Source organism: Elgaria multicarinata, chromosome 13 (assembly GCF_023053635.1).
Source record: "Elgaria multicarinata webbii isolate HBS135686 ecotype San Diego chromosome 13, rElgMul1.1.pri, whole genome shotgun sequence".
Classification (NCBI taxonomy): domain Eukaryota; kingdom Metazoa; phylum Chordata; class Lepidosauria; order Squamata; family Anguidae; genus Elgaria; species Elgaria multicarinata.
Window position 1 is genome coordinate 34,112,656 of NC_086183.1, and position 14,420 is coordinate 34,127,075.

At 49.6% G+C, this 14,420-nt stretch overlaps 1 protein-coding gene across 5 annotated transcripts in view; it reads left to right on the forward strand.

Moving 5' to 3' along the window:
- EML2 (EMAP like 2) overlaps positions 1 to 8,748 on the forward strand; it is a 31,375-nt gene extending 22,627 nt beyond the window's left edge. For all 5 annotated transcript variants that reach the window (XM_063139684.1, XM_063139685.1, XM_063139686.1 and 2 more), the window contains 11 exons: positions 379 to 478; positions 1,346 to 1,500; positions 1,832 to 1,957; positions 2,122 to 2,253; positions 2,571 to 2,638; positions 3,227 to 3,315; positions 4,322 to 4,419; positions 5,086 to 5,173; positions 7,184 to 7,279; positions 7,694 to 7,824; positions 8,589 to 8,748. In XM_063139684.1, the coding sequence (XP_062995754.1) occupies positions 379 to 478; positions 1,346 to 1,500; positions 1,832 to 1,957; positions 2,122 to 2,253; positions 2,571 to 2,638; positions 3,227 to 3,315; positions 4,322 to 4,419; positions 5,086 to 5,173; positions 7,184 to 7,279; positions 7,694 to 7,824; positions 8,589 to 8,714 (1,209 nt within the window). In that variant the 3' untranslated portion in view covers positions 8,715 to 8,748. The remainder of the gene's footprint in view (positions 1 to 378; positions 479 to 1,345; positions 1,501 to 1,831; positions 1,958 to 2,121; positions 2,254 to 2,570; positions 2,639 to 3,226; positions 3,316 to 4,321; positions 4,420 to 5,085; positions 5,174 to 7,183; positions 7,280 to 7,693; positions 7,825 to 8,588) is intronic.
- The last annotated feature ends 5,672 nt before the right edge of the window (positions 8,749 to 14,420 follow it).

Below are 14,420 nucleotides of genomic sequence, written 5' to 3' on the forward strand. Positions count from 1 at the left end.
TATTATGTGTAGCTAAATAGAACTGTTTTCTGGTCCACTTGGACACAGCCATTATGGTGAAAACAGGGGTCTCAGGTCATGTGCTCAGTGGGGTGAATGGGGACAGCCCTCTCCCTGCCAAACCTGTTGTACCAACTATTGTGTGCATCCACAGGCCAGGAGAACCAGTTCTGCTCTGTTTGCTAAAAGGGATGACTCTCAATCCTTTCTTGTGCGGTGAGATTTTATACCTGGACTAAGATGCCAGTTTCTTGTTCTCCAGCTCTCTTTGCAAGTGGGCGGAAGGGAGCGCTCTAAATTGTCCTTGAGATGGGGTGTCTTTTGTTTACTCTCTGCTTTGAGGCTGCTCTGTTCCCTTCCACTCCCATCTCTCCGCAGAAACACGAGAAGCCGAAGTATGTCCTGTGCATCGCTTTCACAGAGAACGGAGACACGGTGACTGGTGACTCTGGGGGGAACCTCTACATCTGGGGGAAAGGTCAGTTCTGAGGGTGGGTAACGAGGGATGTCATTGGGCTGAGATTAGCGAGGTTGGAAAAATCCACAATGGAACCAAACGTGTCCAGATTTCTATGACTCTGACCGACGGATTCCACGCAGACCAGCTTTTCCCAAGTTGCAAGACTTGTGAACAGACGTTCCGAAATTTTATGCAAATTTAGTCATGGAAAAATATGTAAAATAAAAATACATAAAAATGGCCAAAACTGTGCATTTCCCCTGTAGGCTAAAGCATGAAAATGTGCATGACATTTTTAGAGAAATCAACGCGATTAGGGGGGATTTGTGAGCGAATGACGGAACGACCCGGCAATCCACGAAATGCAGGCAGAACAGACTTTACGATACGCTCGGCCTCTCTAGCTGAGATACTTCTGAATGACACTCTGGGGGCCTAGTAATGAAGGGTGGTGTGTATAAATATTTTAAATAAATGAATATTGGAGAACTGCTTGTGCATGCCTGTCCATGTTTACTTGGAAGTAAGCCCTACTGAATTCAAAAGGACTTACTCCCAAGTAAGTAAGAGATTGCAAGCGAATGCTGCAGCTCCATAATGGATGAGAGATAAATTCTTTAGAACATTGGAAGTTGCCGTATGTTAAGTCAGACCATTGGTATATCTAGCCCAATGTTCCCTACACTGATTGAAAGCATCTCTGTTTCTCGAGGATTTCTGGCAGGGTTTTTTTCCATCCCTACCTGGGGATGCTGGGATGGAACCTGGGACCTTCTGCATCCAAAACAGGTGCTCTATCATTGAGCCATGGTTTAGCGACGGGCAAAGCATCCTAGACACCAGGGCTGTCCATTCTGTTTAACAGCGGGATATTTTGCCTGGCAGGGGGGAACCGGATTTGCCATGCTGTGCCGGGAGCCCACGAAGGTGGCATTTTTGGTTTGTGCGTGTTGCGGAACGGGACCATCGTCACGGGAGGTGGCAGAGACCGGAGAGTCGTTCTCTGGGGACGGGATTACCAGAAGTTGCAGGAGAACGAGGTACTGAAGGAGGAGTCCTAAAGTGACAGCGTTTCCTGTTCTTTTTTGGCCTGGCTGTAAATTGTGCAGAGCAAAAGATGCGCTAAACCTGCAAGGCGGTTCATCTGGGTTCTAATCACAGCTCCTGAAGGACAATATAGAAAGAATAAGCGCTTTGCTGTATCAGACTAGAGTGTTCCTCTACTATTTCAGCATTCTGCCAGTAGCCGGCCAGATACTTTGGGAGATTCACAAGGGGTGTCTGATGGCATCGTCTGTTAACCTCCAGGTAAAGGATGAAGGATAGGAGAAAGCCTGAGAGTGCTGCTTCTCTCCCTGTCTCTCCCTGTAGGTGCCTGAGGGCTTTGGGCCGGTGCGTACCGTTGCTGAAGGGAAGGGTGACTCCCTCTTTGTGGGCACGACCCGTAACTCGGTGCTTCACGGATCCTTGGCTACTGGCTTTTCCCTGCTGGTGCAGGTAATGGGAATTCTAAGGAGCTACTTGAAGAAACAGTGGTTTTTATTTAAGTCTGTATTCTATGATGGGAAGATGGAAATCGAATGGCACGCCATTCATGCCACTGTGCCCAGCGAGAAACCTGAGCGGCTCCACAAGACACCTCTCTCCCTCCCTTCGGCTAGGGACACACAGAAGAACTCTGGGGCCTGGCCACCCACCCTACCTTGGAGCAGTTCTTGACCTGTGGGCAAGACAAGCAAGTTCACCTCTGGAGTGTGGCCACTCACCAGCCCCTGTGGAGCAAGGGAATTGAGGTGAGCAAGGGGGCTTCTGGATAGATCTGGGGGCTGGGCTAGCTGTTCCACGGGGTAGCAAGCTTTGTATGGTGGCTGTATGCTAGGTCCAGTATCGGAGGCAGATTTCCTATGCACACCAGTTGCTGGGGAGCACGGGTGAGAGGGTGCTGTTACACTCCGGCCCTGCTTGTGGGTCCCTGGCCGACAGCTGGTTGGCCCCTGTGTGAACAGGGAGCTGGACTAGGTGGACCCTTGGTCTGATCCAGCATCAGGGCTCTTCTGATCTCCTTATGGTTGCACTACATTTCCTGCATGGGTTTCCCTCTCTCCTGCAGGATGCTGCTCGCTCAGCCGGCTTCCACCCCAGCGGCTCGGTGCTGGTGGTGGGCACCGTAACCGGCAGGTAATGGCGCATCCTGAGCACTACAGAAGTGATGGTCCATCCACAGCGGAGGGAGGAGAACGGTCTCTGGAGCCCCCTGGTGGAGATGCTGTGGCAGAGCAGAATCCCCCCCCCCCGGCTCCCCAAAGCCAATCTCCTGGGGGTGGGCAATGAATAATCCACCTGGCTAAGGAACCTTGGAAGGGGGAAGACCTTTATTTTGGCCCAGTTCCCCGTCAGCCCCCACCCCGACCCCAGATCTGACCTTCGCATTTCCATGAAATATATTCATAAATTTCCTTTTCTCACCATCCATCCAAAAGATCGGCAGATTTTTCTTCAGGGGAATTTCCCCACCTCAAAAATCCTCTGCTGCATGTTATCTATCACCCACCCACCCCACACACATGGCACAAGCTTCCTCTTTTTCAGGACAGCCTCCCATCCCACGAGCCAGATATTGGAATTGGGAAAGACTGATTGGGCTGAGTGGCCGTCTTGTTCCCTGCCTTGCCCTTCCCTGTCTGTGTCCCACTCCAGGTTTCTCTGCTCCCCTGGGTTGCTCTGGCTTTCTGTAAAGTGTTTCCTCCCTGCTCTGTTTCCAACCAGGTGGCTGGTGCTGGACACTGAGACCCGGGATCTGGTGACCATCCACACGGATGGAGGGGAGCCCATTTCTGTCGTCAGCTTTTCCCCAGGTAGGAAAGTGTGGGGCACAGAGTTCAGAATGGGGAGAATGGATGGCTATGGGGTGGGGCTGAAAATTCTTGGTAGGATCCCTGCTGTGACCTTTTTGTTTTTTGTATTTATTTATTTTTATTTATTTATTAATTACATTTTTATACCGCCCAATAGCCAAAGCTCTCTGGGCGGTTCACAAAAATTAAAACCGTGAAAAGCATAAAAACAACCAACAATTTAAAAACATGAATACAAAATACAATATAAAAAGCACAACCAGGATTAAAACCACACAGCAAAAATTGATATAGGTTAAAATATGGAATTAAAACAGCAAAGTTTAAATTTAAGTTAAATTAAGTGTTAAAATGCTGAGAAAATAAAAAGGACTTCAGCTGGCGACGAAAGGAGTACAGTGTAGGCGCCAGGCGGACGTCTCTGGGGAGTTCGTTCCACAGCTGGGGTGCCACAGCGGAGAAGGCCCTCCTCCTGGTAGCCTACCTGCCTCACTTCCTTTGGCAGGGGCTCGTGGAGAAGGCCCCCTGTGGATGATCTTAAGGTCTGGGCAGGCACATAAGGGAGGAGACGTTCCTTCAATTAACCTGGCCCCATGCCGTTTAGGGCTTTGAATGTTAGTACCAGCACTTTGAATCAGGCCTGGCCCTGGACTAGCAGCCAATGAAGTTGTAGAAGGACTGCCGTGATATGGTCTCGCCGGCCAGTCCCTGTTAATAGGCTCCTTGTATGTAGTTGTTGTAATGTATTGTTGGATTTTGCTTTGTTAAAATTACTTTTGGTTTGGAAAAGGAAAGCAGGCTCCCTTTAAACGGCTTCCACTGTTTATGTGTCCCTTCCATTCTTAACCAGCCCACCAGCTCCACTTCCTTGGGGCAAGAGAATACCGAAGAGCAAAAGCCTCTTGTGAAATTCTGAGCAGCAGCTGCTGCACCTGAGCATTTCCTTCCATGATCCCTGTTTCGTCTCCCATCACGGCCTCCTGACTCAGCTTATTTTGCTTTGCAGATGGCAAATACCTGGCCTTGGGCTCCCATGATAACTTTGTCTACGTCTACCTGGTTTCCGAAGGCGGCAGAAAGTACGGGCGTGTCGGGAAGTGCTCAGTGAGTGGAGGTGCAGCCGGAGCGGGGCGTGTGTTCTTTCCAGAGGGTCTTTCTGGGTGGAACCTTGAGGAGGGGTCCCGGAGAAGAGGACAACCGTTGGAGTAGTTGTGTCTGTTGTTCAGCTACATCAACATTCATGACTGTCCCATACAATGGGGCATCTTCTGTTTCAGGCAAATTCCCCCTCCCTCATTTCCCCAAAAGGCAGTGAAGTGGTGGGTGTCCTTGCAGAAGACCCCAGGTGGTCAGCAAGCGGGAGCTGCTACGTCCACCATACCTCCACCCCCCCTGCCCCGATAGGGATGGCCTGAAGAAGGCGTTTATATCGTTCTTTTCAGGAACATGTGGTGCCTTCACTCCATCCCTTGTCAGCTCTAACTCCCATCTATTCATAAATACATTAATTTCCAGGGTTTCATTTGATGGCCTTGGAAACTGAGAAAAACTGTGTGTCTCTGACAGTGCATAGGGCGTTTTCGTCAGTACTGAGTAACTGCTGCCTCATCTGGGCTTAGTGGGGGGTGGATTTCCATGGCAGATGATGTCATTTACAGTGTTTGGGAGTTCCAGTGTCTTTCTCCTTGAAGGAAAAATGTGCATGGAATGGGTGAGATTCCCTTTGCAAAGGTTTTCCAAAATAACAGTTCGATTCCCTCTTTGTTCCAGGGTCACTCCAGTTTCATCACCCACCTGGACTGGGCCTTTGACAGCAGTTGTTTGGTCACCAATTCTGGTGATTATGAAATCCTCTACTGTGAGTAGAAGACTCTGAATTCAAGGGAAATGGGGTTTGTTTATTTATTTATTTATTTATATTTATTTATTACATTTATATACTGCCCCATAGCCGAAGCTCTTTGGGCAGTTTACAAAACAGTAAACATTTAAAAAGTATACAAAATTTAAGAATCATCAGAAACATAAACACAACAATATAAAAACAACAGTATCCATTTGAAACAACAGTTCTGGAGTCCATTAGAAAACAAACTTAGCGTTGTTAAATGCTGTTAAATGCCTGGGAGAAGAGAAAAGTCTTGACCTGGCGCCTGAAAGATAGCAGTGTTGGTGCCAGGCGAGCCTCATCGGGGAGATCATTCCACAGTCGGGGGGCCACCACCGAGAAGGCCCTCTCCCTTGTTGCCATCCTCTGAGCTTCCCTCGGAGTAGGCACTTGGAGGAGGACCTTAGATGTTGAGCGCAGTGTACGGGTAGGTTCACGTCGGGAGAGGCGTTCCATCAGGTATTGCGGTCCCAAGCCATGTAGGGCTTTATAGGTTAAAACCAGCACCTTGAATTGGGCTCGGAAACGTATAGGCAGCCAATGCAAGCGGGCCAGAATCGGTGTTATATGCTCAAACCTCCTTGTTCCAGTTATCAATCTGGCCGCTGCATTTTGCACAAGCTGCAGCTTCCAAACCGTCTTCAAAGGCTGCCCCACATAGAGGGCATTGTAGTAATCTAATTTGGAGGTTACCAGAGTATGGACAACTGAAGCTAGGTTATCCCTGTCCAGATAGGGGCATAGCTGGGCCACCAACCAGAGTTGGTAGAAAGCACTCCATGCCACCGAGGCCACTTGAGCCTCAAGGGACAAAGATGGTTGTAGGAGAACCCCCAAGCTACTGATCTGCTCCTTCAGAGGGAGTGCAACCCCATCCAGAACCGGTTGAACCCCCATTCCCAATCCAGTCAGAAGAACCACCCACCAGCAGCATGTCAGCCTTGTCTGGATTGAGTTTCAGTTTATTAGCCCTCATCCAGTCCATAGTCGCAGCCAGGCCCCGGTTCAGCACATCCACAGCCTCACCTGATGAGTTAGCACTGCCTTGTCCAGTGATGGTTCTAGGAAGGGGTGTGTGGAGAAAGCACCCCTCCCTTCTTAGAGTCTGTCCCCACAGACTATCAATGGATAAGGACCTCCAAGGTCATTTCGAGTTTTCTGTTCACATGTACTCCAAAAATGAATCAAAGACTGAACTTGGTTGAAAGAGAGAGATCCAGCAGCTGGTGGTAGTGGAGGCTTTGACTCGGTCTTCTTTCTTCCTGGCGTACAGACTGTCATTTTAAGCCGTGGCTGGATTATACTTCTTCTTTTTTTACTGTTTGCAGAACGAAGGAAAAGTCATCCTACGATGACAACCTTCAGGCGAGAACGTCTGACACCCTTGATTATGTAAAGAGGTACTTTGTTACCTGCCCTTCCTGCCTCAAGTCTCCAAACCAAGTGAGGGGCTGCCCTACAGAATCTCAGAGCTTCTTAGGGTACGGCCCTATGCATGTTTAAACAGGGACCAAGTCCTACACCTCACAGCATTCCCCCATGGGAGTGGTAGCGTTCCCCCCCCCCTGTCAGAACATGCATAGGATTGCACCCTTAGTGTGGCAAGGTCAACGTTTCTGGGCAAATAGCCCTGGCAAGCAGTTGCCCAATGGATCTACTCGACCCAGGCTGCGCGTCACCTTACTGCTACTCAGCCCACACTTGAGAGGTGCTCAGCGGTAGCCCAGCAACGGCACGGCTGCAGACGCTGCATTTACCCTGCACACCACATCTTGCCCCCTGCAAAGGCACTGTTGGATTGTCTCTTTAGGCCCCACACCTGGGGTAAGACCGCATGGATCCAGGCCAGCCCCAAGCTCTGGTTCCCCCCTACGTGGGACATGATCCTTCTCGCCAACATTGGCTCAGCCTAAAGCCCAGGCTCTGGGGGCAGGTTGTGCCCTAACACGCTCCTTTCTGTTTCTCTTCCTCTTCCCACAGGGGACCCATCCACCTGCCGGCAAATCACCAGCGCTGAGGCTGTGCGCAACATGGACTGGGCCACTGCCACCTGCGTGCTGGGCTTCGGGGTCTTTGGTGAGTGTGGAAGATTGGCTGTGAGGCTTTTCCCAGCCAGAGAACCGCGAAGGCTGTACAGCCCTGGGCCAGAAGAGGGCAGCACAGGGCAGGCAGGAACGGCTTCTTGAAAGGCTGACGGAGTCGGGAACCCCAGCTTTGGTAGGAGAGCAGCAAAGGGTTATTACAGACTGGCAAACGTCCCCGGTGGCTTTTAAAAACGGGCCCACCTCACCCAGAAGCATGGCTTGAAAGGGTGATCAAAACCCTGCATCTGCTGTTATTCTGAGACACTCTGTTTAAAAAAAACGCCTGCTGGAGCAGGGACCCCACATAGCAGAGAGGTTTTGTTCAGCGTTGCGGGTTCGCAAAGGGTGGGGATTTCAGCTTCGTTCCGCCGCTGAGCCTCCTGCACCTCTTTTCCCTTCCCTGTAGGGATCTGGCCGGAAGGTGCGGATGGCACTGACATCAACGCCGTCTGCCGCTCCCACGATGGGAAACTCCTGGCGTCTGCCGACGACTTTGGCAAAGTGCACTTGTTCTCCTACCCTTGCTGCCAGCCACGGGTGAGCCTTGACCACCTCCGTCCCCTACGGCCTCGTGCTGCCTCCCTCCCCAGAGGGGTTCACCTGCCCCTGGAAGCAGGAGCTGTCCCGTCCCAGTGGGCTTTCCCCTCCTGTCCGTCCCAGTTACCTCCTCCCCACGTCCCTTTCTAAGTCACCTGCGGGCCAGTGAGACCCTCTGAGATTTGCCCACCGGCTCTCCCAGCCTCTCTTCTCCAGCCCCTCGTCCTGTGGCCGCTGCGTCTCTTCCTGCAGCTCGCAGCGGCTGCCTGCTCCGTTGGGTCATCCAGGTTTCCGTACAGAGGGTCTCGCTTGTCCCTCTGACCTGCCTGATGCTGAACGTGGGTGAGGAGGGAGGCCTGGAGGAGCTCCCTGCGCTGCATCACCCAGGCGCCTAAAAATCTTTCTGCGAGTGTCCGGGAACTAGGAAACGGCTTCCAGGGGACGGTCTGTTGCGGCAAAACCAGCAAAGCCTCCTGTGGCGCCTTAAAGTTCATTTTGTAGCTGAAGCTTTCGTGGACTAGAGCACTGAAGTGGACAGTAGTCCACAAAAGCTGATGCTACGATCATCTGCGTAGTCTTTTGTCACGGGGGCCTTTGGTCTTGCTGGGACTTGGAAACACCTCGTCCCATCCGCAACTCGGAGCGTTCGGCCTTTATGCGCGTGTTTTCTTCCTCCATGTGCCTCTCTTGCTCTCATGGAGACCAGCACTTGAGCTTCCTCCTCATTTCTCTTTCTTTCCTCCCCCCCCCCGACCCCGCTGCAGGCCCCCAGCCACACCTACAACGGCCACAGCAGCCACGTCACCAACATTGCCTTCCTCCATGACGACAGCTTGCTGCTCTCCACTGGTGGGACTGACACCAGCATCCTCCAGTGGCGCCTCGTCTAGGAGTGGGGCGGGGGATAGCAAAGGGGCAGTGACCCCCCCAAGGGGGAGGGAGGGAGCGAGTGGTGCAAAGGGGGGCGAGGGGGCGGGGCGGGGCGGGATTGGATCCTATTAAACACTTTTTGAGAGGGGAGCGGCGGCGGCGGCGGCGGCGCGTCCCTCCCAGTTTGGGCGAAGGGAGAAGGGGGCTGGTTGCTGAGAGGTGGACACGGAAGGCGGAAGGTTACAAGGATAAGGGGGAGCTATATTTTACAGAAATCTCTATATGAATAATGATAATATATATCCAGATCTATCTCTATATATCTATATTTAAAGGCTGAAGGTTGCACAGGCTGAGAATGTGATGGCGTTGAGGAGTGGGTGAGAAGAGGCAGATGGCCAGGGAGGGGGGAGGAGGCGGGGGGGCATGGAGGAGAAGAGGAAAGGACCCATTTCTCCCCTTACACTAAGCAATCATAACCGGAGACCCTTCTCTCCCAAAATTTTCTCTCTTCTCCCAAGATGCCTTCAAGCATGTTTGCACTACGAATGTAAACTGGTTTCAGACCTGATTTGACTATTGTGATGCTCGGTTTCGTTTCGTTTCCCCCCAACCCCTAGCAAAGCCCTTGCAAAGAGGGGTTTTGTGAGGGTGCTGTTTTGCGGGGAAGAGGGTTCAGCACCTTGGAGAGCTCCTTTTGAGTTTGGACTGGAAGCCAGAGCAGATTCACCGGCCCCACTGACATGGGAGCCTCCGTTTGTCGAAAGCCGCCTGAACCAGCAGCCACTGGCAGAGCCCTGCCTTCCCCAGCCTGGGGGACATGCTGGCTGGGAGGGCTGGGAGTGGCCACCCAACACGCTGGAGGGCACCAAGCTGGACAAGGCTGCCTGATCTTGTGGCAGAGAATCCCATGAATCGCTGGAGATTCTTGCCTGTCCTGACTCTCCTGCCATTCAACTTAATTGGATGATGCCAAGTTCTAGTATGACATGAGAGCGGGAGCAGAGATAATGAGACAGATAAGCCAGGCTAGGAGAGATGGAGGTAAACTGGGGGAGAGGGCAGAGTTCAGTTCCACGCTGCCATGTGCTCCTTTTGACGTAACGATGAGCCCGCACCGCCGGGGTGTATGCAGGGGGCGGGCACGAGTCAACATGGCTGCCACTTCACGGCTGAGGGTCAGAGAAATCTTGTTTGCATGGAAGGAGAAAACTAGAGGACTTCTTGGGGTCGGGTGGGGGAAGCCGGGGGTGTATGTCTTCTGCCTTTGAGTCTCAACAAAGTCACATTCCAGCCCAGGTTGGCGGTATTTTGCACTGGACATACTGATGGTTTGGGGAGCAGAGGGGGCATTCTGGAACTGGTGTTTTCTGGCAGTTGGCAACTTCAGGTCCCGGGGGTGGGGGGCAGGGGCGGTGGAATGGGAGGGGGCCAAAGCACGACTGCTGTATTTCCCAAAGAAAACAGGATGGAGCATAGAAAGTTGTTTAATAAGAGAATACGACCCAATAAAAGAGGCCCTAACGATATGTGCACCTCCTCTTGTGTTTAAATGCCATTGTCAGGGGCAACTCCTGAACCTTAAACAAATCTCGCAGGGTGAGTTCAAACAAGCAGCTGCCTTTTATGAGGCCAGGTGAGAAGGAGCACGCCACCGTTCATTTATAAGCCCTGCTGACTGAACGTTGTACTTCGCAGAGCGATGGAAGCAAAGAAACAGACCCAGAAGCGACAGGCCCCTGCCCCAAGGAGCTTACAGTCAAAGTTTACTTGGGTTTTAACACACTAGTTGTGGGTGAAGAGAGATGCTAACACCCATGCAGGACTCTGGCCATGGTCTGCAGCTCCCACTGGCTAGCAGGGGCACGATAAATGAGGCGAAAATGGTCGGACGGCATGATTTTGAGTCGTAGGATGCTGCTTCCTTTCTTGCTGAGTGTGGATTCCTTGACTCCTGGGGCATGTTTGAGAGCATTTGTGTGCTCCAAAACCCCCTGTCCAGTACAGCCCCACCTGGCTAAACACTGAACAACTCTCCCAGCTGATGAGACTTCTGGCGTGTGACCTCTCGCTAAGGGCAACAGAAGTCCCAGTGCGGAGCCCTTGAGTGACTGGGACGGGGCCAGAATATTTTGGATTTCTACAAATTTCAAGCCCTTAATAGAAACACAAATATACATACGCCCTGTGCAGCCGGCTAATGAGTCCCAGGAGGGAAAATGGAGCCTTGCCAGTTCTTCCTTTGTCTGCAGCCGTTGCTAGATTATTTTCTCCACTTCTGATGCTTCCTCACAAGACAGAAGATTTAAGCAACCGAAGGCAGAAGGAGGAGCTCTGGGTTTATGTAACAAAACAGTCAGGTGACATTTCCTGATATGTAGCACTTTTTCACAGGAGCGTAGAAGAGGAGACCAACCAGACACAGGAATTCTAGCTAAAGAATGTGGGGATGCAAAATGCCGCCTGCCCTTGGGAACTGTCCCTTCATTTGGTTCTGCCTTCCAAGTAGACCTAAATCAACCCAACCAGAATTTTTCTGCTGCCTGGTCTTAAAAGGCTCCTGGGATGAGAATTCCACTGCTTTCGCAAAGAAAATTCTGCCACGGTTCTAGTTGGAAAGTTCTTCCAAATGTGTAATCTAGACATTAATTTGCTCCCAAACATTCTATGTAATACACTGAGTATTTGCCAGATATTTTAATATGTGGGTTGTTACTTCTAATATTTTTAGCTTTGGTATTTGCTACTTTACAGTTTGATAGATAATAACGGTGGCATGTAGGCATTTAGGGTCTCATCCTATGCATATTTAGACAGAAGAAAGTCCTGTAACTCCCATGCTGACTAGGGAATGTTTGAAGTTGTAGGACTTCATTCTATGTAATCATGCATAGGATTGTGCCCTTACTGTGTTTGATAATTAACGCAAATTAATTTAGTGTTTGGCAATTGACAGCTTTCAGAGTTGAGGTTTGCCAGAAACAAGACAATCCAGAGATTCACATAAGTCTAAAGTTCTTAAATTTTGATGTAAAGTTTTATGCTCAAGATTCAAACATTGCTTTCAGATCTGAAATGGCATATTTACAATTAGAAAATTTGCCATTCTCTCATCCAATTCTCAGATGATATGGACAGCTGTTCCCAGGCCTCCTTAAATAAATACTAGAAGGAGAAACAAAGCTATTCTGCAATTTTAAAAATGAATTTTAAAAAATCAACACGAACTGTCTACGTAATAGGAAATTACTTTATGCTGCTGCCGTGCTGAATAGGAAGCAATAAAAGGAGCAGAAGCTATAATGTGAACACTACTAATTTAAAGTTGGAAGGGACATGTGTTGAACGCGAGTTGTTCTGAGTAAATGCGGATGAGCAATACTGCATCATATCGTGCTGTGTTAAGGGTCTGCGTGGAGCCACCATTTTCATTCCATTTTTATTTGCAAAAAAGCAATGATTTTGCAGCACTAATGGGCTCTAGTGTGGAAGCAACCACAGCCAGTTACTTGAGTCACACGGTATTTATTTATTTATTTATTTATTTATTTATTTATTTATTACATAAGCTCTCTGGGCAGTTTACAACTAAAACCATAAAATCCAGATTAAAACTTTAAAATCACATAAAACCAGAATAAATTACAGCCCAGGGAAGGCTTGTTTAAAAAGATAAGTTTTTAGGAGGCGTTTAAAAGTTATTACATTTTCCGCCTCCCAAACCACACAAGGGAGGGTTTTCCGGAGGGGGGTGCTGCTACAGAGAAGGCCCCGCCATCAAGGTTCTTCATGGCGCCACTCTTTCTGTGTCGGGATGATGAGCAGGGCCTCCTCTGAGGATCATAAATATCGCCTGGGTGTATATAAGGGGAGGCGGTCTGCTAGGCATCCTGGTCCCAAGGTGTTTGGGGCTTTGTAAGATAATAGCATAACTTTGTATGTGGCTCGGTAGCTAACAGGCAGCCAGTGCAGTTCTTCTAACACTGGTTTTATGTTATTATTATTATTTATTTATATAGCACCATCAATGTACATGGTGCTGTACAGATTACACAGTCAATAGCAAGACCCTGCCGCATAGGCTTACAATCTAATAAAGTTGTAGTAAACAATAAGGAGGGAAAGAGAATGCAAACAGGCACAGGGAAGGGTAAACAGGCACCGGGTAGGGTGAGGCTAACAGTATAGAGTCAGAACAAACTCAATGTTTAAAAGCTATAGGGAAAAGAAAAGTTTTTAGCTGAGTTTTAAAAGCTGTGATTGAGTTGGTAGTTCTCAAGTGTTCTGGAAGAGCGTTCCAGGCGTAAGGGGCAGCAGAAGAAAAAGGACGAAGCCGAGTAAGGGAAGTGGAGGTCCTTGGGCAGAGCGAGGTGTTCCTGTGAGCACCTTTGCTGCTGCGTTCTGCACTAGCTGCAGCTTCGAACCACACACATGGGCAGCCCCGCATAAAGCGCATTACAGTAGTCTAATTATGAGGTTAGCAGTGCATGAATGACCGTGGCTAGGCTCTCCCTATCCAGGAATGGGCATAGCTGGCGTACCAATCAAAATTGATAATGGGCACTCCGGGCCACCAAGGCCACCTGGGTCTCCAGTGAGAAAGATGGGTCCAGGAGCACCCCCAAACTATGGACCTGCTCCTTTAGAGGGAGTACAACCTCATCCAGAACAGGCAAACACCCTAATTCCTGGACCTGGGATCCACCAACCCATAAGGTCTCTGTCTTATCAGGATTCAGCCTCAGTTTATTGGCCCTCATCCAAGCCATAACTGTACCCAGGCACGGGTTCAGAACGTGCACAGACTCTCCCAATTCAGATGTTACAGAGAAATAGAGCTGGTTTCCTAACTCCTAGCCTCCACTTTATCTTCCCTTCTCCCTTCAAGCTGAGATTCAACCCTTCAAGCATTAGCATGGCAGAAATCACATAGTAGCTGCCTGGATATTTGGTTTTGCTCTCTTGAGTGTTGGACCTTTAAAATGGGAGGGGGGGAGGCTTGCTGGCAAAGGTCAGGCAATTAAAGCTGGTGCTGCCACCGGTTCACTCAACTGTGTCCACTGTATGAGTGTTCTTTAAAAGGAGAAACTCTGTTGGGAAGGTGTGAAGCTCACTGCCTAGAGAAAATGACCAAGAGTGTTGTGGGACCTTGTATCTAGATAAAAGAATGGTTCTTACTGTCATGGCAGGAGTGGAACCAGAGATAAACAGTGCGCAAGAATTGCAATGGGAGGGACGAGGAAAGATAAACTTTCTGTAGAAGACCTCCCCGCACACACACCACTGCCTCTGATGTACACACACACACCTCTTGACTTTCAGACTAAAGACACAAGACCTCGAGATTTTCTTTCTTTTTATATGGTTATTTTCTTTTATATGGTTATTTTCCATCAGCAGCAGAATTGTGGAGAGGATCTTGCTCTCAGGGTTATTACAGGTGCTGAAGCAAGTTTAAAGACGGCTATTTTCTCAAGCAAGTTGCCCTTGAACTCGTTTGCCCAACTTTGCACGAATCGTCTCGGTTCAAAATAAGCAACATTCCCAATTACAGATACTGGAGAGCGTGGAGGGGTTTTGAAACAGGCACGTTGACATTTCAGCCTTAAAAATGATCAGTGAGGCTTTTTAAGCATTTCACAAGCCTGAATCTCAACAGAATTTTTAATTTAGGCATCATTTTGTTTTTGATGACAGACTCTTGTTTAGAGAACTGCAGTGCCTGC